General features: G+C 40.2%; 2 protein-coding genes across 2 annotated transcripts in view; one reads left to right on the plus strand and one right to left on the minus strand.

Moving 5' to 3' along the window:
- The first annotated feature begins 327 nt into the window (after positions 1 to 327).
- Positions 328 to 669, plus strand: LOC146004148 (uncharacterized). Its single transcript, XM_083142813.1, has one exon. The coding sequence runs from the start codon at positions 328 to 330 to the stop codon at positions 667 to 669; it is 342 nt and encodes a 113-aa protein (XP_082998939.1).
- A 17,767-nt stretch (positions 670 to 18,436) lies between these two features.
- The window catches only part of LOC146003892 (uncharacterized), a 200,974-nt gene continuing 195,833 nt past the window's right edge, over positions 18,437 to 23,577 (minus strand). The window contains exon 5 of the mRNA XM_083142359.1: positions 18,437 to 21,923. Within this exon, the coding sequence (XP_082998485.1) occupies positions 19,646 to 21,923 (2,278 nt within the window). The 3' untranslated portion in view covers positions 18,437 to 19,645. The remainder of the gene's footprint in view (positions 21,924 to 23,577) is intronic.

Consider the following 23,577-nt stretch of genomic DNA (forward strand, 5'->3'; position numbering starts at 1 on the left):
TTGAGCTGTCATAGAGGAAGTGTGTTCGTAAAAGTGTAGCTATGGAGTGGGGCGATTACGAAAATCGTGTGGCAGTAATAGCGCTTCATAAAGTGGGTCAAACAGCCCCCATGATATTCAGAACACTTAAAACGTTGAATATCAGCAAATCTTTCGTGTATCGGACCATCAAGCGATTCACAGACTGGGACAGTTGATGATCGCCCAAGGCAAGGCCGCCCACGCAGCGTACGAACCAAAAAGTTAGTGCAAGCAGTGGCAGCCCGTATTCGGAGAAATCCTGTACGAAAGCAGGCAGTGCTTGCTCGTGAGCTGAACATTCCCAAAATGTCAGTGTCTCGTGTGTTAAGAAGTGACTTGGGGTTGAAGGCTTACCGGCGAAGTACAGGTCACTTCCTCAATGCACGTCTGAAAGAGCAGAGGGTGATAAAAGCAAAACGCCTCCTGCAGCGTTACGCCAACAATGGCCACAGGAAAATTCTTTTCACAGATGAAAAGATATTCAACATTGAGGAAACTTTCAATTTCCAAAATGACCGGGTGTATGCGTCAACATCCCACGAAGCTCGGGAGAAAGCCCCGAAGATCCAGAGAGGTCATCATCCGGCCTCAGTCATGGTTTGGTGGGGCGTGGCGTATGATGGCACCCCCAAGCTGCAAAAGGGGTGAAAACGTCAGCCAGAGTGTACGGAAATACTGTGTTGAACTCTGTTGTGAAGCCTTTGAGTGACACTTTGTTCAGGAACCAACATTGGACCTTCTAACAGGATTCCGCACCAGCCCATAAGGCACACTCTACCCAGGAGTGGCTCAAGAGCAATGTCCCGGACTTCATTGCTCCAGCTGATTGCCCTGCTAGCAGCCCTGACCTCAACCCGTTAGACTACAAATTGTGGTCAGTGCTTGAGGGCATGGTCTGTACGAGGAGGCATGCCAATATTGACAGTCTGAAACGGTCCCTGGTGAAGGCAGTGGCGACTTTCCCTACGGAGACAGTGCGTAATGCCGTAGATGAGTGGCCGCAGATACTTCAGGCCTGTGTGAAGGCCAAAGGCGGCCATTTTGAAAAATGATTGGTGTTATGTGTTCGTTAGACCTGTAAGTAACCTATACAATCAGGACATTAAAGTATCTTTAACACTTTCGTCATAATTCACTTTCAATGTTGTGTCAGTATTTATGATATGACTAGGTAGAGTGCACTGACAATGAATCCTTTTGAGGAACAGCACAGGAAAACGAGAAAGCTCTTGCAATGTTAAAATCAAACTAACTTGATTGCATACAATGTTTTTCTCCAAATATTGTACAATCACGCAAATCATTTCATGCGATTTTCAGAGACTTGTGCAATTTCATAAAACTGGAATTGAAATTGATCCTAATACGTGGAAATTGCATGCAGAATTGTTATGTTTAGAAAGAGAATCAACTGCACAGTAATTCAGGTGTTGTCAGGATATCTTGCCCGAACGTTTTAGTTCTAATTTTGCAACAAAACTGGCAAAGAGTTAAAGCATATTTCAGTCAGCGATGGGTCTGGGACGAGATTCATGTGGCTATATTTATTTGCTCAGCTTTCTTTTTATATTTTTTTAAAGTGTTATGTATGGTATTGTGGTCCACAAATAATACTAACTTCTAAAGAAGACGACATATCCTCCTCCAGATAATCCATCCATTTGAAAATTTCTGATTATTTATTTGGGCTTCCTTTATCTTCTATATACTTCGGTTATAGCTTTTCTATCCTTGGGTTAATCGCGACGATGAAGAACTGGTGAATGGATGATGGGAGAAACACAATGATACATGCTGTAAAGAGGGTTCGAACCTGGGGCCTCTGCGTTCGCCTCGAAGTTCGACTACTTCATTTACATACCGAAATTGAAGCTAACACGCCTATCCTTCCACTGAACAACCAGCGCAGGCCACAAACTATGGAGGCTCACGAGAGCGTGGAAGTACGGGCTCCACACATTCACGATCATAGAAATATAAAAGATAAATGCAATGAAGATGACACTCACCTGGACGGCGACCGCTGCGCACACGGACCGGTGGCAGATCCAAGAATTGTACTTGGGTGGGGCGATTTTCCCGCGAAAGTCCATTCTAACCAATATTTACATAGCTTTTACATAAACAATATGTAAGAACTACCCCGTGGTCTACAGGGATTAACGCGCACAACTGAAAACAAGGGTACTGGGTTCGAATCTGGGATAAGTAAAGGATGCTAATTAATTTTCTCAATCATTAGTATATATTTCCATTACCGTGATAAACCTAATTAGTAATTACATAAAGATGCGAATAGAAATAGGAAAATGAAGAAACAAGGACCTCTCCTATAGAATCATGTAGACCCTGTTGATGTAAAAATGTAAAAATATGCATAAAACATTAAGATCGTTATATACTTATTCTTATAATATTGATTTAGAATGTATATTCTCAGCACACATCCTCAATACAAGCTTCGGAACAACTAATTATTATTATTAATAATAATAATAACTGAAATTTGGTATTACAATATTTATAACATGTTCATAATAACCATCTATAATGATTACACAAATTAAATAAAGGAGAGCTTACTGTATAATACTGATATACAAATGAAATATAAATTAAATATAATGTATGGAAAAACCTAGTGTAAACTTTTGATTCTGGAGGGGCGATCGCCCCCATCGCCCTCCCCGTGGATCCGCGCCTGACGGACACACTTACACCAAGGGTGTATCCAGGGGGTCCGGAGCACACTCCCGGCCCAAATTCCCTTCTTCTTTTTGAAAATACTATTTATATGATAGATTGAGCATTTTTCTCTCATAAGACACTTGCTGTGGCAGGTACAGAAAATTCTCTGTATGTGCACGCTTTGTGGATTCTGAAAATAACACCCACTATTTTTTTTTTTTTTTTAGTTTTACACTGGGTAATGATATATCAGTTGAAAATCTGACTTCTGAGAGAAGTGAAGTTTGTATTTTTTTTTAGAAATAATGCATGCAGACATGAAATACTAAAAACAGATATATTGCATTATCTACCAGACAGTAAAAACAAACTATTGTCAGTGTGTGAAACTCGATTTCTAGACAAAACATGATTCACTTCATGTTTTTGTTAAATTTCTTCAACCTTGTCAGTTAAATATCCGAGTGAACCATCCCAAGCAAGTGATCTTCTAACCGCAGTTGAAAAGTGGACTTTCTTAATTGTACTCTTTATCTGAGAAAAGATTTTCAGTTTTACTGTACAGTTGTCAAAATATTTAGAGCCCTCATCATAATTTAGGATCTGCTCTCTTAACCCAAGAGACGTCACAGAACTGCTTCAGAGACTTTGGGAGATTTCAAATGAAGAGTTCAGCCAAATATTTCAAACTGCTTCTGAAAAGTGTCAACAGACACTGGACCCTGGCTGGACTCCACCCAAATTTTATTTCTGGATACGCCTCTGACTTACATTCCCTCCCCCTCTCTCTATCTCTCTCTCTCTCTCACAACACACGTACACCACACATACATTATAATAAAACACTCCAAATAGAAATCATTAATCATACATAACATACAGCGTGTACCCCTGAAATGCTGCCAGGAAAATGATAGTTATGAAGATATTATGTAAGATAGGAAAGGGAAATTTACTAACTTTCATCTAATAAATCATCACATCTCCATAGGTACCACACACACTGCCGAATGCCTTTCGAGGATTCTCCTTACACACACTAGGTCTACGGCCGCCACCACTCCAGAGGCTAAACGTACTTTCTGCATGTTCTCTGCGATCTGAACATGCAGTTGCTGGAGTTTCGTTTAACTCGGCGACCTGTCGGCGCTACGATTGACAGAAAAGTGGATGAAGTGTCCGCCGTGTATTCATTTGCAGGGAATTGAAAAGTTACGAAACAGAACTCCATAAGTGTTTCTAATTTCAGACGGAACTTACTGTTTCATATTCCGAACCACCAACTTTTCTATGGCAACTAAAAATAGGTACATGTTTAGAGGAACACCCTGTGTAAGAATATGTCGGATGGAAAACTCATATTAAAAACACGTTAGGTTCGATTTCGTCTGCAAAATAATAAGTTGGATTCCAAAGCACTTTAATGAAACTTAAATCTGTTGTAGAAGAAACACGAATGTACATCTTCATATTGGAGGCATTCCAGCGTTAAGTGTTAGACTTTCAGGCATAGCCTGACTGCACGACAAGAAAATGTGTTACATATGTGACGCTTTAAATATTCAACAACGTTTGTCTTCATTTGTCTGTGAAGCATGTCAGCTACATATGCTAATAACGTTTGTTCGTGAAGTATGTAAATTATATGCATTCACAAACAATTAAGCTTTCGTGCATTGAAAAAAACAATAATTTCCAGTTGTTCTGTTACTTACATTGTGCAGGACCACTTTGTATGGATTTTTTTTCACTGGTGTTAATTTAAAGATTAAAGCCGTGGTGTTCTAGTCGGTTGAGTGTCTGAATGCACGCGGGAGATCTGGGTTCGACTCTCGTGGTGGGTGTTCTAAGGTCATAATTTCCCATCCTTGTCGCCGCATAAAGCGGCTCTGGGGTTACCCAACAACCCTGGAGGGGTAAAGGCGGTCGTAGCGTGATGCTGATAACATCACCTCCAAAATGGCCGAGATCGAGAATCCCACATCCCCTACATGTGTCTTCATGGCACGTACTTTAAAGATTGCATATTAGGAATGTAGTGGTAACTAGGCTTGCTGCCAACAATCCCGGAATCAAACGAACTCTTCCGGTCTTCCGGACAAACTTTGTTATCTCCCGGAATGATGAGATTTTGTATTACATTACGTCCATTTGCTTGCGAGGCCGAGAGATCGGGAGAAGTGTGGCAGGCGGCGCTAGCGGAGATGCCGACATTTTCGAACAGTAACGTCCCGCTTATTTTTATGGACATATCTTTAGCATGCAGATATTTATATTAATATTGCAAAACGAGCACTAACCTGTGTTACAAGAGTTGTTCAAAGTGATGTCCACCTACATTCACACATCCCTGGCATCTTTTGATGAAATTTTGATTCACACGCAAAAGTTCTTCTTCCGCATTTCAATCGCCTCACCTACACACAACACGCACGCACACTGCAATTACATAAAGAAGTAGCACGTCAAGTAACATTACGAAATTAACACGCTCTTGGTTTAAGTGCTTAAGTTTGGTTTAAACCTCACTCCATTCGCAGCTCTGTCCAGGGCACCTGTAGTCGCAAAAGAAAGAGTAACTCAAGCTCGGAGCTTTCAGATTGCAAACAATGCTCACGAAAACCATTGACTTTTAACGGTTGCACATTCGAAACCTCCAAACGATTCCGAGCGAAGCAAAACGCTTTCGAGGGTAAACTTAAGCGGGAAGTTACTGGTCGAAAATTTCGGCATCTCCGCTACCGCCGCCCGCCACAATTCTACCGATCTCTCTCGGCCTCGCAAGGAAATGGACGCACGGTATATTTTTAATTTCATTTGATATCCATTTGCCGAGCGAGGAAATTTGTTACTGCAAAACTAAACCATTAAACTTCACGATATTATTTTGAAGATTCGTGAAAAATGAATCATTAAGTAAGTCAAGAGAGGAAGAAATAGGAAGTTCCAACACATTGTTGCGCAAAAGAAGGGCTGAAGAAAACGACAACAAAGACTTTATCTCTATTATTTTCTTCCACCTTATTTTGCTTCATTATATAGATTTAATTCGCAGTATGTTACAGTGGGATTAAGTGTGTTTCATTCAACGTTCGGGTTGTTGTAATGGCCAGTTCGGACTCGCAAGAAAATAAAATAAAGTATTACTGAATGTTCAATGACTCGTTGAAAAGTTCTCTCGATTCGTTACAAAAAAAAGAATTGATTTTGAAGAAGAATGTATAGACCGTCGCCAAGTATTTTCGGTAGAGTTCGAAGTACAGTTTAATTTTGAAGAATTTTGTTAAAGTATTAGCGGCTTAGGAAAAGTCTGTTTATCTGTATATTGACTTCGTTTTGTTTACTTACAAATTGTGGTTGTTAGGTTGTTTTGTTCAAGTTCATTCAACTTTCTAATCACAGTAACTTGATTGATTGATTGATTTAGTTGGTGATTTAAGTCCACTTTATGCACAGTGAGGCTAATTGGGATTGGACCTACAGTTCACAGTGGGATACGAACCATAATGTGCCTCCACCAGATATCGAACAAGGGACCTCTTGATTACAAAGCCACTGCGCAATCGGAAAGGCCTTTTAATCACAGTAGCAAGACCACAAATATATAACAGCTGATATTCAGGATATTAGTCTTCCAGACCTTTTAATGTAAGGGGTTTGAAGGTTGTAGAGAAATCTCTCGGAATTTTATTCCTTAAGGTTGGCAAGCCTAGTGGTAACGTCATAGGCTCGTAATCAAGGGGTCTCGGGTTCAATGGTCGGTGGCTGCACATAGTGGTTGGTAACCCACCTTAAACTGTAGGTCCAGTCCAGAATATCCCCTCTGTGCATAAGGTGGACTTAAAATCACACTCAACAAACAATAATACCACGAGGCCCGTTTCCAAGGTAACAATGTTGATCGATGGTGACATATCGAAAGTAATATCTCTTTCAAAATTTTGACCATAGAGGACATATTTATACAACTTAAGAAAGAAACCTTGGAATAGGAAAAAGTTCCATTACAATCCACCATGTCTCAAAAGACCCAAAAATTACCAACATTTCTAATTGTCCTACGTCTTCGGGATCAACCCCTGTCCCGTTTGGGTACAACCATTGTTTTCCATGGGGCTAAATAGCACTAACAAATTGTAAGGAATATATTGCAATGAATACAATTGCATGCATTTAGTATTATGATATGACGCAAATGTTCTTTTTTTTTTAATCCCATCAAGAAACACAACCACAAATTTCATTGTCGAACAGAATAGTCCAGGGGCATTTGTAATCCCGTGGGTTTTTGAATAAAGGGAATATATGACTACCGGTAATATGTTGCTACTGTGGTACACAGTGACGTACTACCAGGTGATTTGCCCGCAATTGTGGCAGAAGACCTGTGTGCCGTCATAAATCCAGGATGGCTGCCGCATCATGCACTAACTAAGAAAATCCATCATAACTTCTTTAATAGTGGTTTTGGAAAAAAAATATACATACATGTTTTGTTCAGAATTAAAAAAGGAACAAAATTGATTCTTACAGTTTTTTTCATATCTTGTACTGTTATGGAGATATATCTAGTGAAAATATATTTCGTGCCATTTTCTGCAAGGGTTCTATGCATATTTTACACTTTACTTGACATTCTGGCATATAAAAGGGGAAAATTACTGCCTGGACATCATACATCCAAGATGGCTGCCTCTGCAGACATTAACAAACAAAAGCGAACATCTCCCCTTAACTTCTTTAGGAGTAATTTTGACCATTTGTAAGTTTGATGGGTTTCTACACGAAGGGAAGACATGTGTATGGATGATGTTTTCATTTGGAGGCATGCAATCATGTATTACTACAGGTGTTTTGCTGTATAATGTGTCAGAGACCAGACATGTCTTCCGAAATCCAAGATGTCCGCCTTGGAGGTTCTGCACATGAAATACTGTTCATAACCTGATTTATAGTTCGTTTATCAGATTATTCCAGAGGCATTTTCTGTTAATAAATAACAAGTGAAAAATATTACTCCCTCTGTCCCATAATTATTGTCTTGTACATTTTTGTTTGTTGTGTCATAATAATTGTCCGATGTTCAAACTGTGACATTGGTGTATACAGAGGAAGAACATGAAACACGGGAATGAGTCATACAACTTTATTACTCAAGGATCAGTTCAAATTGTGCTTTCCATCTGCCTCTTCGTCCGTCATTCCTGTACTACCATTTTGGCATACCGGACTATAATTATGGGACAGAGGGAGTAATTATTATTATTATCATTATCATTACTATTATTATAAATATTACTGTAAAGGAGTAATAACATCGCCTGTGAATTCCGCATTGTCTTTTGAAATTTAAGCAGGTCACCTGTTATCAAGATTGAGAGTGGTTGTAATCATTTGGGAAATATCATGTCATCAATATAGTCACTTTATTCAAATTCCTCGTCACTCTGATCTGAGTCTGTCATTTTACAAATACAGGAACAAATATGTACTTTACAAATAAGCTGTATAAAGAAATAAACTGCCGCAGAACCGTGTGATCCCAGTAAAGAAGATTGAGTACAAATGACTACATGCCATTTCAATGTTTTTATTGACTTTTTATACAGTTGGGAGCCAACAGTTTGAACGCAATGTTCGCATGCAGTACTGATTGTGGCAGGTCAGTTAATTTTGATCGTTCCTTACTGCAAGAAAGTAGCCAATGAAAGTTCAGGACCTCATTTATGACATCATTGAGCGCACGATCTTTTCAGATATGCACTTCCCAAGCGGTTTGTGTAAACGGAACGTTGCAGAAACAAGGAAAAACAAAGCAATAAAAATTCAAATAGGAGACACCATCTCCAGTTTTGGAATTTGTTTCTTGTTCCGCGTTGTTAAACAAATATTTTTTATTACCCACATGCAACCGTTAATAGGAAGTAATACACTTCTTCGTAATACGCCAACAGTACGTTGCTCTTAGTAAACAAAAAATGCATCGTTGTTTTATTTGATTGGATTGACGTCTCCAAAACATCGACAAAGATTGACAAGCAATTCAGCTTAATAAACATAGTGTGTTGGAAAATTGTTACGAAATATTGTATGAAATAACAATTATATGACTGCTCAAAAATACTAGTTTATGATTAATGTTTATCAGTGGTAGCTACTGCGATTGTGAAATTAAGGTTCCTACGTATAGGACATGCCCTATAACAATTGCAAATAGTTTAACTCGCGTTCCATTACATAATATGAGCTAGAGATAATCAACATCAGTTGACGTAATTTTCGAATTTTATTGGGTAAAATTAAGGGAATAAATATACTGATGGTAACTTTCTTGGTAATACTTATGTATCACACCATACAGTAGGTTTCAGTATTTCCACATATCTGCTATGGAAGATAAATTTTAAGCCCTTTTAACACTGTTATAGTTGCTGTTGAAATAATGAAATAACGAGAATAGAATAGCATTAACATTTCTGTGTTCGCATAATTCCTTTGTCTCATAAGTTAAGCCTTTATATTTGGTTAGTTTTTCTGATAGCAGAATCTCTGGAAACAGGAAAATAGGGTTCCTACATTTTTATAACTGAAGACCTCGGTGCAAAAATCGATCGAGTCTAATTTTTGTGCAAAGTGGCATTTTAAAACACCGAATAGGTGAAAGAACCAGTCATGTCAGACCAAGAAACTTCTGTACTTACATTAAAAAAGAAAGTATTGTTTCATGAATTTGTGGCAAAAATCAGAAAAGTCCTTCCAGGCTTGACGGAATCTTGATCTGAAATCCATCCTTTTGTGCAGTGTCTTTATGTCCTCGTCAACACGCATCCAAATATTGAACAAAATCCAGTATCCAGAACATAGCATAGTTTTTATTTTTCTATTTTTTTTTAACATGTTCTTTTCGTCCAATGAAAATACACGCCGACCTCCGTGACGGAATGGTTATCACAGCGCACTACGACGCCAGGTTTTCCAGAATTCGAATTACGGCCTAAGCGTGGCTGTTCTTCGTAAGTGTTCTTTAATCAGGTTCATCATGTCACCATACATTTTCGTGTCGGTATTAACGAAAAGTGGCGGAAATGCGACGCTAAGTAACAAAAATGAAATCAAATTTTCAAAAAACAAAAGAGGAAGAAGGAACATGGATGTATGGACTCGATCTAAAAAACTAAAAAAGAAAAAAATACTAATATTTTATTATTTACTTTAAACCCTTGTTCAAGACAGCAGTCATTCACACTGCAAGAGTAAAATTTGCCATATCTTCATACCATGTTTTCTTGTATGAGGGGAGCTTGATGCGGGTAGACTATATGTGTGCATAATGCAAACAATTCAAATAGACTACGAAAAGCAACATATGTGAGTGGGGTTGATGAGGGTTATTTTTTTGGAAAGTCCCTGACTTTTCCAGGTATTTTACATAACTGTGTAATGATATAACATGCTAAAAAATAAGAGTTACACTTCAACTTTGTAAGTTGATGAAATTAATCACGTTTGTTGAATATTTTTCAAAATAAATGAAAAATAAAAGAACCTTTTTATGAGCAATATTACCCAAAAAGGGAGTTAGTTGGGAAGATAGAACGAAACTTGTTTCTGGTTACAAATTCTGCCAAGGAAAAATAATTTAATTCCCCTGACTTTTCCAGGTTTTGAAAGCTTTTTTTAAAAATAATTTGTTTCCAATGATCTCAGTCCTAGTCTTGCTTTCCTGACTCCTCCAATTGTCCAGGACTTTGGAGTCAGTGCGAACTCTGTAAATAAATTATCTGAAGGGAACCGCTAAGTGACTTCACCCTGGCAGTGTGTCTGCTGCCATAATATTGTTTCTACGGTGTATTTTCGCTTTTAGAATCTTATTCGACAGTAAAAATAAATGCCAGTGCAACCAAGAAGCTATTAAATAGGGATGTATACCTGTGGGATAGAAAATGCCATTATCAACGGCTCGTATCATCGACTATTTTGGCCTTCATATCTTCTGCACACCGTGAAAGTCCTCTGTTGTACGGTCACACCACTGTGTATTTATGTTCAAGACAATTACACGTAGAATAGAAGAAAAGTTGCAGTAAAACAAATTCCGATTGACAGAATTTCGTAAATAATAATGTACTTAATTTCTTGAGTGTTTTGGACAAATACCAGTATATGTTAAAAGTACATCAGACAATTTTTTGCCCCAAAGATCTAGCAACGATTCTGCTGTGAAGTGGATTCTCCTATTTACATAATATTAAATAACCTTAAGCCATTGAGTGTCAGAATGGACATCAGTTGCAGAAAAGCCCTGATGTAGGAGAAAGAAAACAAAGTTTTCTATCCTTCTGCTCAGTGGTAGCGGAAAGGGATCACAGACCTTTCGGTGCGGGTGAAGAGCCAAATGCCCCTTACATGCTTGGTTTTGTATTGCAGTCATTGAGGAACCTTTCTTCCATAATGTAAAGTGTATAGAAAATTCCCCTCTATTCTAATTATGGGATACATTTGTGACCGAGCCGAGGCGAAAAGGTCGGGACATGGATTAAAAGGAATGGACTGTTCCAACTAAATCGGAACGTCTGACAGCCTTGCATCAATGGTTATAGAACTAAAATAACCCAATATTGCAGACTGCAGACTTCTAGAGCCTGTCTCTGTCCAGAAACAACCTATTCATTTGTGCAAGGACAAAATCGAAATTCATGCAAAATTTGAAAAACCATCAACGTATTTTTTGTAGGTTTTTATACGTTCAAATTAAAATTTATCATGGCTCTAGGGGGGGGGGCATGTGCCCCTGCCCCCCCTTGGGTACGGGCCTTTTGGAGATACATAGTGGTCCGGATCCCACTTTAAACTGTAGGTCCAGTCCCGATTAGCCTTACTGTGCATAAAGTGGACTTATAACACCAAATAAATCAATCAACCTTGTATGAGGGAAGATGTGATCCAGAGCAGTGTTACTTAAACATGTCTTAAAACATTCGACAGCTTTTGAATTGCAAACATTGTGCATCTTTATACCATTATATGTTACCAATGAAGGTTACCAAATTAACATGTGCAGAAGCCTTCAGAAAAGTATGTGCCAAGATGTTATCAGCGGCATTATCTCAACATTCATTCAACCTTTGAGAAGGGAATTTTTGTTTCAGTAACTCGGGCTAACAAGAATCGATCACAAGATGCAGAATCTTAGAGAGAAATCACACCGAAGAGACAAGCGACACGTGCCACTTGCAAGCGAACACTCTTACCAATTGAACCTTTCGAACGGAAGCGACACGACAAACTGCACGTGTCTTATGTTGCTTGCGTGTTGCTCGGACTGTGCAGTATCGTCAATACCGTGCATCGTGTCGTCTCAGTTTGTTGTTCGCGTATGCGCAGTGAATGCGTCACCCCAATGAGAGCCCAACCGGAGGTCTTATAACATGTTTGAACTTCTAATTTGTTGATATAATAAAGTATCGGCATGTAGAATGTTTTAAGATTTAAACACAACGTTATTTTCGCTTTATCAAGTTTTTTCATGCAGTTATCGGCTGTAATTTGCTTTCAACATCGTGTAAAGAGGACGAGTTTTGACCATTTAGGGCGTGACTGCTTTTATTTTAAAAATCCAGCACATGGAGGCCCTTTAGTTCAAAATAGATCACTTAACGTAGTAAAAGTACTCTAGTTAGGCCTTGAGCCAGCCAAGTTGTCGGTACCACTCGGGGAGACGGGTTCTAATATGATTTTTTGGTAAGGTTGGAATGCCTACAGATGGAAAATATGTGATAGCATGTCATAACTCTTTGCCTTCTGTGTGTTATCACTCCACTCCCCAGATACCTTGATGTAAATGGAAAGTTTTGATAATTTTTAATATTTTGACTTTTAATATTAGAAATGACAATTACAGTAATTCTCATCTAAATTAATAATGATGATATTAATTAAGATTATAATAATTACACTAATTAAAATATGTGAATATTTTAATAATTTAATTGACAAGTTGGATGGTATTTAACACCATTACTGGAGTCAATTGGCTATTTGCCCATCATTAATGCCGATATCTCTGAATTAACAGCTGAAGTGCGCAGCTGTGAGAATGACAGTAGCAGTACAAGGACAGTGTAAGAGTTCGAGGAACGTGGGTAAGTGGTGCAATGCCTCTAAAGTGCGATTTACCTGAATCAATGGCATGGAGAGCCATAGGAAGGATGGAAGCTGGACAGATAGCGAGAGGTATCTGTAGCCCTTGGAGTGTCTCAAAATGCCATTTCTCGCCTGTAGATGCGGTTCCAGACAACGGGAAATGTCTGACGAAGGCAAGGTCAAGTGCGTCCGCGATAAACAACAGCAAGAGACAGTGACGAAGCCTCAAAAGAGGCCAGGAGGCCGGGCAAACCTAATATATTTGGATATTACGGATTATTTTATTACTTATAATATCATCAAACGACGCCTTAATACAAGAAAACTGAAATTCTAGGCATTACGATAATTTACACAAATTTCCATCCCTGCAAGGGACTATATCATCACATGTCGAGCCACTTCTCCGAGGGCCTCAGCTGGTCCCATAAGATTCTATTTCATTCATGCGGGAAAGCATAATTTCAGGGGCGCGTTCGCCCGAAATGGACACAGTGAGTCCGGCCTCACGCAGTGATGCCAACCCTAGCATAATTGTGCTAAACGTACTACAATTTGAACTTTGTTGGCACCTAGCACCCATTAAACCATTGTAATTAATTTAATGGGGGAAATTACCTATATTGTTTAACTAATCAACAACGCATGTTCACATCACTACTGCCCCCAAAATAGATGCATAAAATGAACTTAAGACCTAAGTCATCCGAGCACAATTTGTTGCATTTAGCAAAATTTAAGAATTTAATCAGCACACTTTTTCTGATTGTGAGGTTGGCAACGCTGGACACAAGTTACACATCTGTTTCTTGTCCAGCGCGGGGTGTCCAACGAGGGGAAAGGGAAGGTGAGGGTAGAAAGGCACAGACAACTTGTTCCGAGGGCGGAAAAAATGTTTCTATCACAGTGTTCTGCATTTTCGTTAGTGAATTAATCCTGATGCGTTGTGGTTTAATTAATATATTTTATCTTGTTTTTTCTTTTCGTTCATTTATTTTTTTATTGTTCTTTGATTGATTTTTTTACTTCGCTTTTTGTGCCACTTTTGGCTAATTTGCGAAGATGGGGAAAAATGTTGATATGATGAAATTGATGAATGAACACTCAGAAATATCCATGCCCAGGCCGAGATTCGAACCCAGGCCCTCTGACTGGCGTCGTAGCGCGATGTGCTCCGCCACGGGAGCCGGCTTTCATTGTTGTGAGGTGAAGTGAGCAAGGGGAATAATGACTTGTATTACTCTGGAATGCTACAAAAACAAGCATAAAAGCCTATTACCTGGCATAGGAAGAGAGAAGGGGCATCGGAGCATTGAGGACTGCCACTCGAATGACATCTAAAACATCAATTTACAATAAAATCAAGAAATACGATTTATGAGTTAGCACACATCAAGAGTTACTATTCAGGTACGTTGATAGATGCAAGAATATGTTGTTGCATTTTCAAAAATAACTTTAAAAGTCATATTTTTTTATATTTGAAAAAAGTCGCGTCCATAACAACACGAACTCTCACTCCTGTGCCTCTGTGCCTACCCTTCCAGCGACACCACGTTTCGCCACTGGCAAGAGACAACAGGTACCTCTTGTTAACAACCGATTGGAACAGACGACAGAATGCAACGAAGCTGTAACATACCATTCTCACAGCAATACGGCGCAGATGTCATCTCAAACTGTCTGCAATCGCCTTCTTAAAGATGGCCTCTATTCATATAGACTCATGGTATGTATTCCATCACCGTACAGCTTTCAATCCGTACAAACTTGGCTGAGGAACATCGCAATTGGGGTCACAGCGAATGGGGTTGAGTGGTGTTCTCAGATGAGTCGCTATTCAGTCCCCGGCCTTACAATGGACGTGTCTAATCTGGAGGAAATGTGGAACACGCTCTAACCCTGTTGTTGTTCAACAAACATTCTAAAATGGAGGTGGTGGAATGATTTTGTGGGTTGTAATCAAAATTGTGGGACGTACGGACCTCCACGTCATCCAAAATGGCAGTTTGAGGGCCCTTAGATATGGAGATGAGAACCTCAGACCTCTTGCCATGCCGTGAGCAGATGCAATAGGTGATGGTTTCCTTTTCATCGGCGATATTGTTCGTCCTCTCAGAGTTCTGTTAGTGCACAACGTGGCAGAGAATGAGGGAATACTGAGTATGGAGTGGCCACCGTGATTACTGGACTTAAATCCCATGGAGAATGTCTGGGATGCACTTGGCAGAAGCGTTCTAGGTAGGATGGCACCTCCCTCAACTCTTCCAGAGCTGAAATTGCCCAAAGTGAAGAGTGGCGAGGAATCCTCCAAGCTCTCATCGATCACCTCATCGAGTCCATGCCACACAGATGTGCAGCTGTGTTGGTCGTTCGAGATCAGTCAGATCACACACCATACTAGGGGTGAGTTACTGCTGTGACCCTGTCCGTTTCTGATCTGTTCTATTGGTACACACATTGCTTTATAGTGACGCACATCATGTGAGCATTGGTTCGAGCGACTGTGGGGGTTTTTCTGTTATCTCTACTAATCCATACTGTACTGTATCTGTTCTCTGAATGTTCTTTTAGTTGCATAAACATCGGCTGTGCATGGTTTTCGTCTAGTTCTTTCTGTACCTCTCTTGATCCAAGAAGAAGGCGGTGGATAGTTATGGCAGGTCAATTATCAGACAAGACACTATTTGGTCGAATTATTGTGACAGCACAGAATCGGAATCTTCCAATGGACTTTCTCTTAGAACTCTTAGAACCATTATCAAGGTCATTAGAGACATACTTGCAGAAAAATGTTATTCCTCCTGAGGAAATATTCAGCCATGGCGATTGATAGTATGGCTCATATTCAGAGAGTAGAAGAAGAGGAGTCAAACTTTGGTGAGATATATCTGCCTTGTCCATTGCTTTCCAGAAGGAAATTCTAGTCCAAGAATTGATGTCTGTTTGATACGTACAATGAGACGTCTATATAGAACACCGAAAGGATAATCACATGGGAAGAACTCGGGCATCAGTCACAGAGCATCTCATCTTCCAAGATTGGCAGAAAGTGAAGGAAATTGCTAAGTCACGTAATGAATAAAACAACTCTAATTGCTTTTCTTGTTAACGAATGTAGGAAACCAGAGCACTTTGTAAATCTTTTGAATAAAACACTTCGAAAACTGTGCAGATAAATGATGGAACATCACATCTGAAGCGAGCCCCAAAGTGCTCAATCTCAACAGTAAACATGAAGAAGAGATGGTAATTTGTTGGTGAATACTGCCGCTGCTAATGAGGTCTATGAAGCGGTAATAAGAGATTCCATGAAAGAAGCATGGTAAAATTATTTCTGAAACGTATTAAAATATCCATGTGGGTTCTTGACATTAAGAAAATAGCTTCAATTCTTATTAAAAATGTTTGTCGAGATATGATAAGTCTCCATATGCATTTGCAGGAAAAGGAAAAGTAAGTGCATCCTTCCTTCCTTCCAACAGACAAACAGAAAATATTTTCACACCCTCGGAGATCAATGGGATCTTAATGAAATAGTAATGAGCAAACTGTAGTTCTCGTGCTTACTGTATCTTCCAAAATCTGTGAATGACATGACATGTCATTCCACATGACATGTCCGAACCACTATACACATAGTGGTTCGGATCCCACTTTAAACTGTAGGTCCAGTCCCAATTAGTCTTACTGTGCATAAAGTGGACTTGAAACACCAAACCAATCAACCAACCAATTCAATAGAAACTACAAACTGCGACTTCTGTCAAAAGAAAAAAAAATCAGTTGCACTGACAAGTTCAGACTACCCACATTTGAAAATCAATAAGTGATGACACCTATTCAGATGATGATGATGATGAATGTAAATAATAAAATCTTGTTTATGTTAAATTATACCATTCTTGCATATTTAAGATTTATCCACTATTATTATTGAAAGTTGTAAGTAAAACTCATGTATTTAATCTATGTCAGTATATAAGCAATATAATAAAGTTGTATTTTTATTATAAGGATTATACTAATATTATTACACCTAATATTATTATTATTATTATAAAATAATATTGAATTTAATAAGTCTGATGAAATCAAATTTATTTGTTCACATATTGTGATCAATTTATATGTTTTTTATAAAAGATATGAAAAACCATTATTTTTTAGCTATGGTTACTATTATATAAAAAGCAAAGAGTTATGAGATGCTAACACACATTTGCCAGTTCCAGGCATCCACACCTTGAAAAAGAAATCATATGAGAACCCATCTCCCCCCCCCCCCCCCCCCCCCGAGTGGTACCGATCGCCTAAATTTGAGGTCCTGGCTCATGGACTAAGTGCATTGGTTCTCAACCACCGGATCCTCGTATCAACTATACTGAGCTGCGAAATGTTCTGATGAAATTGGTTGACAAATAACACAATCCCACCATCATATTTGAGTTGCGAGTTTTCGTTTGTAAATTCCATTTTATGCAGAAATAGACTAATCAGTACTGGACCTACAGTTTAAAGTGTGACCTGTGCCACTATTGAACCCGGGATCACTTAATTGCAAGGATACAATGTTACCACTTCGTCATCCATATGTTTATACTTGTCAACAATCCTACACGTAATCAAACTATTATTACGATTATGCTAGAATTTAATTATCAATATCTAATTTCATGGGTACATGTTAATTCATGCATAAAATCTTAAATACTGTAAAGGTATATACGAAGAAAATTCTTGGGCAAAGTACATTGATTAAAAGAAAAAATACCGGGACATGGTTTCACGAAAGTTGAGAACCATTTCTCTAGCGTTTAGGTCTTCGCTTTATCCAGGCTGGAAACTATAGCGTGTACAGTTTGAGGTCAGTGCATATGGTTTCTCTGTTTCCTCATGCACAACATGCATCTACCTAGTTTCAATAACTTGCACAAATTTTACAACGCGATTTACATGTAACAATGTCTTTTGTTACGTTTTATTCAGGTGATTAATAAACTGATTAATACAATTATATCGGTATCATCACGCAAACTGAGCAATGAAACAAGTGTCGCTTGCCGCGTGTCGCGTGTCTCTTCTGTGTGAATTCTCCTTCTCTTTGTCTCGTTTTTTTCATTTTTTTTGTCCCCTTTGACCTTTACCAAAGGTGTGAATATATTATTGTTACTAAACCTTATCTTCAAATATAATACGATACAAGAAAATATACGTTCATAGATTCCATATTTGCACTGATTACCCGCCCACTGAAACACATATTAGAGGAAAATGTATTTCACGGCTTTTCTTAGGAATAATAACCAAATACCACATATAAGCAAGTGAATAAGAACGACCCTCAACATTCATGGTTTTCTGTGGGCAAAAAACATTTCTAGTCCGCCATATTCATAACGTTCTGTGTCCTTGCAGTAATAGTTGGACACAAACATCAGTTTGATGTTCATGCACATTTGATATTTCTTGGAACTCTTTTGTCTCCTCCAAAATTTTTAAATTTGGAGTTTACTGGATATTGCACCGAGGTCTTCAATTTGCCTACTTCTTTTCAAAATAAATTTAAAACACGAGTTTTTTTTGTTTAAATTTTAATTGTTTTTCACACATGTTCAACATCATAATTGTTAAAACATACATACAAACAAATACAAATATATTTTTTGCCTTGGGCATTCCACAGGATTGCTTTTTCTACATTCCCAACGCAGTCACAACCTGAATTTTATACAAAGTGGTCGTCACTGATTCCAAACATGCATACAATACACACTCTTATAATTATTTTGACACGTCACATTTTATTATTGTCTGAGTGGATCTTTGTTCAGTATTTGTTTTGTCCTTCACGTAGACGTCATGTATGCCTATCGTTTCATTTTAAAAAATAAATTATTAATTACAGTTCAGAAAAGTGTTCAGTACTGTTAAAGTTTACTATTCTCAGATGAGAAATACATTTACATTCATATGATTAACATTTTTGAGCTATATACATTTCCATTAACTTATCTGTAACAAAAATATATACAGTACTGCAAAAGTACATTAATATGTAGTTTTAAGCACCAGAGAGCATTTTTATTTGCGACACTTTCTATTTAAATTTCTATTTCAACATTTGTATCTAATCTGACAATATTAAACTACTCAATAAACCGAAGATTTTAGTACAACGAAGGCAGTTACACACAGGAGAGTCAATCAGGAGTAGTGAACGGGTATTGGTTGAACAGAGTTGACGTCACGTGGAACTAATAAGGTGTACGAGAAAAAGAAGCTGAACCAAGAAGTCGAATGAAATGAAACTTGCTGCAGAAGGTTGAAATAGCAAGTGGGTCAATATATCAATGTACTAGAATAATTGTATGAGTTATTTTGCTTTAAACCTGTTTCTTACATGGATGGAATGTTCAAATGAATGTACACAATAAAGTAATCATGGCATTGACAACAAGTTATAAGTATGCTTCTGAGATAAGTAATAACATTTTGTTTTATCTTATTATTTTCATCATTTTTCCTGCTTGAGAATCGTTGAGAACTTGCAATTGAAAAGGCTCTCCATAACTCTCTCTATTTGCTAATTGTAAGGTATCTACGCCACCACGTAAAATGTCTGATTGACTCACCTGCATTTATCTCTCTTGCAGTGCCTTGTGTATATTCTATGAGAAAAATATAGAGAAGGACATTTCCTATCACAGACAAATAGTTTTACTTGCAGATATATTTTTACTTCAATTTATGTGTTTGCATAGAAACACTTTCAAGCCCCCATTGCTCGGGATCAGTAGTCAAAAGGGGCACTGGACCTTGCTGGGTTCTGCCTGTTCCTGTTCCATGAATGACTAACCTGCCTGTTCTGGGAGGAGTCTTGTTTGGCGGTAGGAGCAGCCTTACCGCTAGATGTCCTCGCGTTCACTCTTTGGCTGTTGAAGACGGGGTTGGAGTGTCCCTCACCGAGGACCTCCCGTATTATGTCTTCCTCGTCGTGCCTGCCAGCGTCCTGAACGTAAGGAGTTCGGGTGATTAGAGTTCTGGACGCAGCTACAGAGTAGAGACCTGCACCACGATTCCCGAAGCCCGATTGGAAGTTGGCGCTCCTTTGGGAATGTTGCCCGTGGTCTTCAATGGAAGTGTACGTGAGCGGTATCTCGTACACAGGAGTCCCTTGGGGACTGTTCCTGAACAGTGGCCGCCTCTGTTGCTGTTCTATGCGGGTGTCCTGCACCTGGTCCTGCTGATGGAAGTAGTGGAATCCTGGAAATCCTGGACTGTTGCGAGTCGGCAAGGTTGGGTGTAAGGCATCGTTGACCGTGACGTCGTAGTCTTCATCCTCCTGCTCCGTGACTGGTCTGTAGGTCTGAGGCACGTAGGTTTTGTGTTCGTCCGGAGCTGGGTGGTAATTTGTGGTCGGAGGCGGTGGTGATGATCTGAGAGGTTGCGGCTGGAAAACCGTGTGGTCTCTGTTGAATTTAGCTGCTAGGCGACCTCCCAAGGGAAGAAGACCTCGTGGTAAAGTGGTTCGGGTTCTGTTCAAGTGCGATTGGGTTGTTGGTTTCTGGGTGGTTGCCTCGGTTTGCTGTGGCTGCACCTTGGTCGTCATTTCTGCAGATCCCACGTATGGCTTTCCGGACTCGTCGTAGTATTCGTCGTATAAGTCGTCTTCCCCATATTCCTCTTCCTCTTCTTTCTGGGCAGTCGGTTCCGGAGACTGGAGGAACGGCTTGGTGTTCAACAGAGGTTGGGCCTCTTGCGTTTGAGCCGGGGGAGATTCCTTGTGAAGGTCCTCGTGCTGCTTCTCCGTCTCTTGGTGAGGAACGTCTTTGTAGTCGTCCTTGTAATCGTCCTTATAGTCTGTGGCTTCTTCGTGCGAAGGCTCCGGGGTCTTGTAGACCCTGTGCGAGTCTCTGTTGCTCGATTCCGTCCTAGTGCTCTGTTCCTGCTGGTGCTGGCCGGAGTTGACGCGCTTCCGTGTTAGGTAAGGTCGAGTGTAGGACGGTCTGGGAGCGGGAGCAGGAGCTTCGGTCGGTTCCTCGACTCTGTACCGCGTCTCGTGCTTCTGAGGAACCTGGATCTTCTCTTCTGGTTCTTCAGGCTGCGGCGGCTTCTCTCTCGCGGTGTACTGCGACGCGTACTCTGGGTACCTCTTTCTGCTAGAGGGCCTGAATGGTGGTCTATGAGTTGTTGTGGTGGTTGTTGTCGTGGTGGTGGTGGTGCTGGTGCTGGTTGTTGTGGTTGTTGGTGTTGTGTGCCTTGGTGTTACCGGAGGCAGGCGATCTCCTTTCTTCTCAGGTTCTGGCTGTTCGTCGTCGTAGTACGATTGCGCCTCTGAAGCCTCGCTGTACGGGCGCCTTCTGCTGTACGGTCGCCTCCTGAACGGTCTTCCTCCAGGTCGGCGACGGGGGTAATCCGAATCGTCGTACTCGTCCCTTGCAGGCAGACGCTCCCTCTGCGGGTACCTGGGTTTCTGCCTGCGCGGTGGTGGCGGTGGCGGCGGGGGTGGCTCGTCATAATCCTCATAGTCATAATACTCCTCAGGGTCTTCCTTCTTCGGCGCTGGTGTCGTCGTCGTCGTGGTCGTCGTCGACTTAGGTTTCTTAGGTTCATCCAACGGACGCCCTTGCAGCTGGTAGAACTTCTCCCGCTCGTTCAGTGGAACAGGAGGCCTTATCTTTGGAGGCGTCCGAGGCCTTTCGTACAGAGAAGGCCTAGGTTTCAGGTCTTCACCTTCCTCGTGCTCTTCCGGCAAGGGCCTTGCGGGGCGAGGCCTCTTCCTCCGTCGACGACCTTCATAGGGACGCGGTGGTGGCGGGGGTTCGGTTGTGCTCGTCTTCTTGTGCTGGTCTCCTCCTCTCAGAGGGGGCGCCCCGTCGTAATAGTCGTAATCGTCGTAATATTCGTCGTCGTAGTAATAGTCATAGACTGGACGTCTGCGATAGGGTCTCATGGGTCGCCTCCTGCGACCGCCGACCCCTCCCTGTCGAGCTGGCGGTGGCGCTGGTGTCGTGGTGGTTGTGGTTGTAGTTGTAGTGGTTGTCTTCTGTTTATACAGGTCTTCGTTTCTGAAAATAGAAAGCAAATAATGCTCAGTAGCCACGTTCAACAACACTTTCTTCATGTTTTAAGATTGGCAACCAGAAGTGAAGTGAAACAGTGGCATAAACAAGTAATTTTCTGCAAATTGTCCATGACTATTTTCATTAAATTTTCTCTTACGTCCTACGAGCCGATATGCGTGCCGGATTGGTTAGCACCGCACGTACGATGCCAGCGGTTCCGGGTTCGAATCACGGCCTGGGTGTTCTTTGTGAGCATCCATTCATCAATTTAATCACATCATCACTCATCCTTTTAGCCAAAAGTAGTAGAACGTGAAGTAACACATACAAAATCCATCCATCCATCAATCAATCTGGCATTTTTAATGCTTTTAAGGAACAATTTTTACGTATGATTGCGCAGATGTGAGCATCTTGTTTGGAGTTTTGCTTCAATTCTTGTAGCTCTCATTCAGTGAAACTAAGAGAATAAACATGGTGATAGACAATTTGCCTGGTAATACTTATGCATCCCACTCTACTTTAATAAGATGAAAGTAATCTCCTTGGATATGTAGAACGTACTGATAATTTTTGATTGCAGTTAATATGAGCCTCATTACTGCACAACCTCATGCATAAAATTATCTATCTATTCTGTGTGTATCTACATATATATACAGGGTGTCTCAAAAGTAATATCGCAAACTGACACAGGTGAGAGTACACGATAATAGAAGCAAAAAAGTCTGAGTAAACATGGGTCTGCAAACGAGCCGTTTTCGAGATAATCGCGAATGTGTGATTACAAGCCGCCACTGACTTCATTGTTTGTAAACGTCGTGCTAGTTGGTAAAATGCGAATAATGAGTGCGAATGTGTGCGTACAAGCCGTACCACCTCTCGGAAATGTTCTGTTTTGTTAACAAAGAGCAAACCTTGGACGGCGCAAGGAGTAAAGCACTCTGTGTTTCCAAAATGCAATCAATGACGGCCTCTAACCACACATTCGCACACATTATTAGCATTTTACCAACTAGGACGACGTTTACAAACAATGAAGTCAGTGGCGGCTTGTAATCACACATCGCGATTATCCCGAAAACGGTTCGTTTGCAGACCCATGTTTACTGAGACTTTTTTGCTTCTATTATCGTGTACTTTCACCTGTGTCAATTTGCGCTATTACTTATGAGGCATCCTGTATATGTGTGTGTGTGTGTGTGTGTGTCTGCGTGCGTCAAGTTCCATGTACTCACTGCACTGTGTCATGAAGGCACATACGGGATAAGGCTCCGAACGTTCACTATCTTGGTCATTTTTGGTAGAGTGTAATCAGCATCACGCTCCGACTCCACGATTCGGATAAGAAGATAATAGTAATCACATCCGAATATGTTGTTTCTAATTATGCTGCATGACAATCCCATGTTATCTACAGGTTTCTCTTATCCGAACAGCCGCCAGTCTCCGAAATGTTGGATAATAGGGACAATAGGATAATGTGGCCATGTACGTACGTCACTAAAGATTATGGTTGAACACGTACTGAACACAATAATTGCTGTCATACCACTCGCATGTCAAAAAATGCATTGTCTTCCGTTTCATCGCCACTTGCTCATATTGCAAAATTAATGTCGAACACATTGTGTTAATAAGCAAATTGAGATGGCGA

This window comes from Lepisma saccharinum, chromosome 21 (assembly GCF_977018435.1).
Source record: "Lepisma saccharinum chromosome 21, izLepSacc3.1, whole genome shotgun sequence".
Classification (NCBI taxonomy): Eukaryota; Metazoa; Arthropoda; class Insecta; order Zygentoma; family Lepismatidae; genus Lepisma; species Lepisma saccharinum.

Excerpts from the sequence above, each read along its gene's own strand:
- LOC146004148 (XM_083142813.1), top strand. The coding sequence starts at position 328 with ATGTCAGTGTCTCGTGTGTTAAGAAGTGACTTGGGGTTGAAGGCTTAC.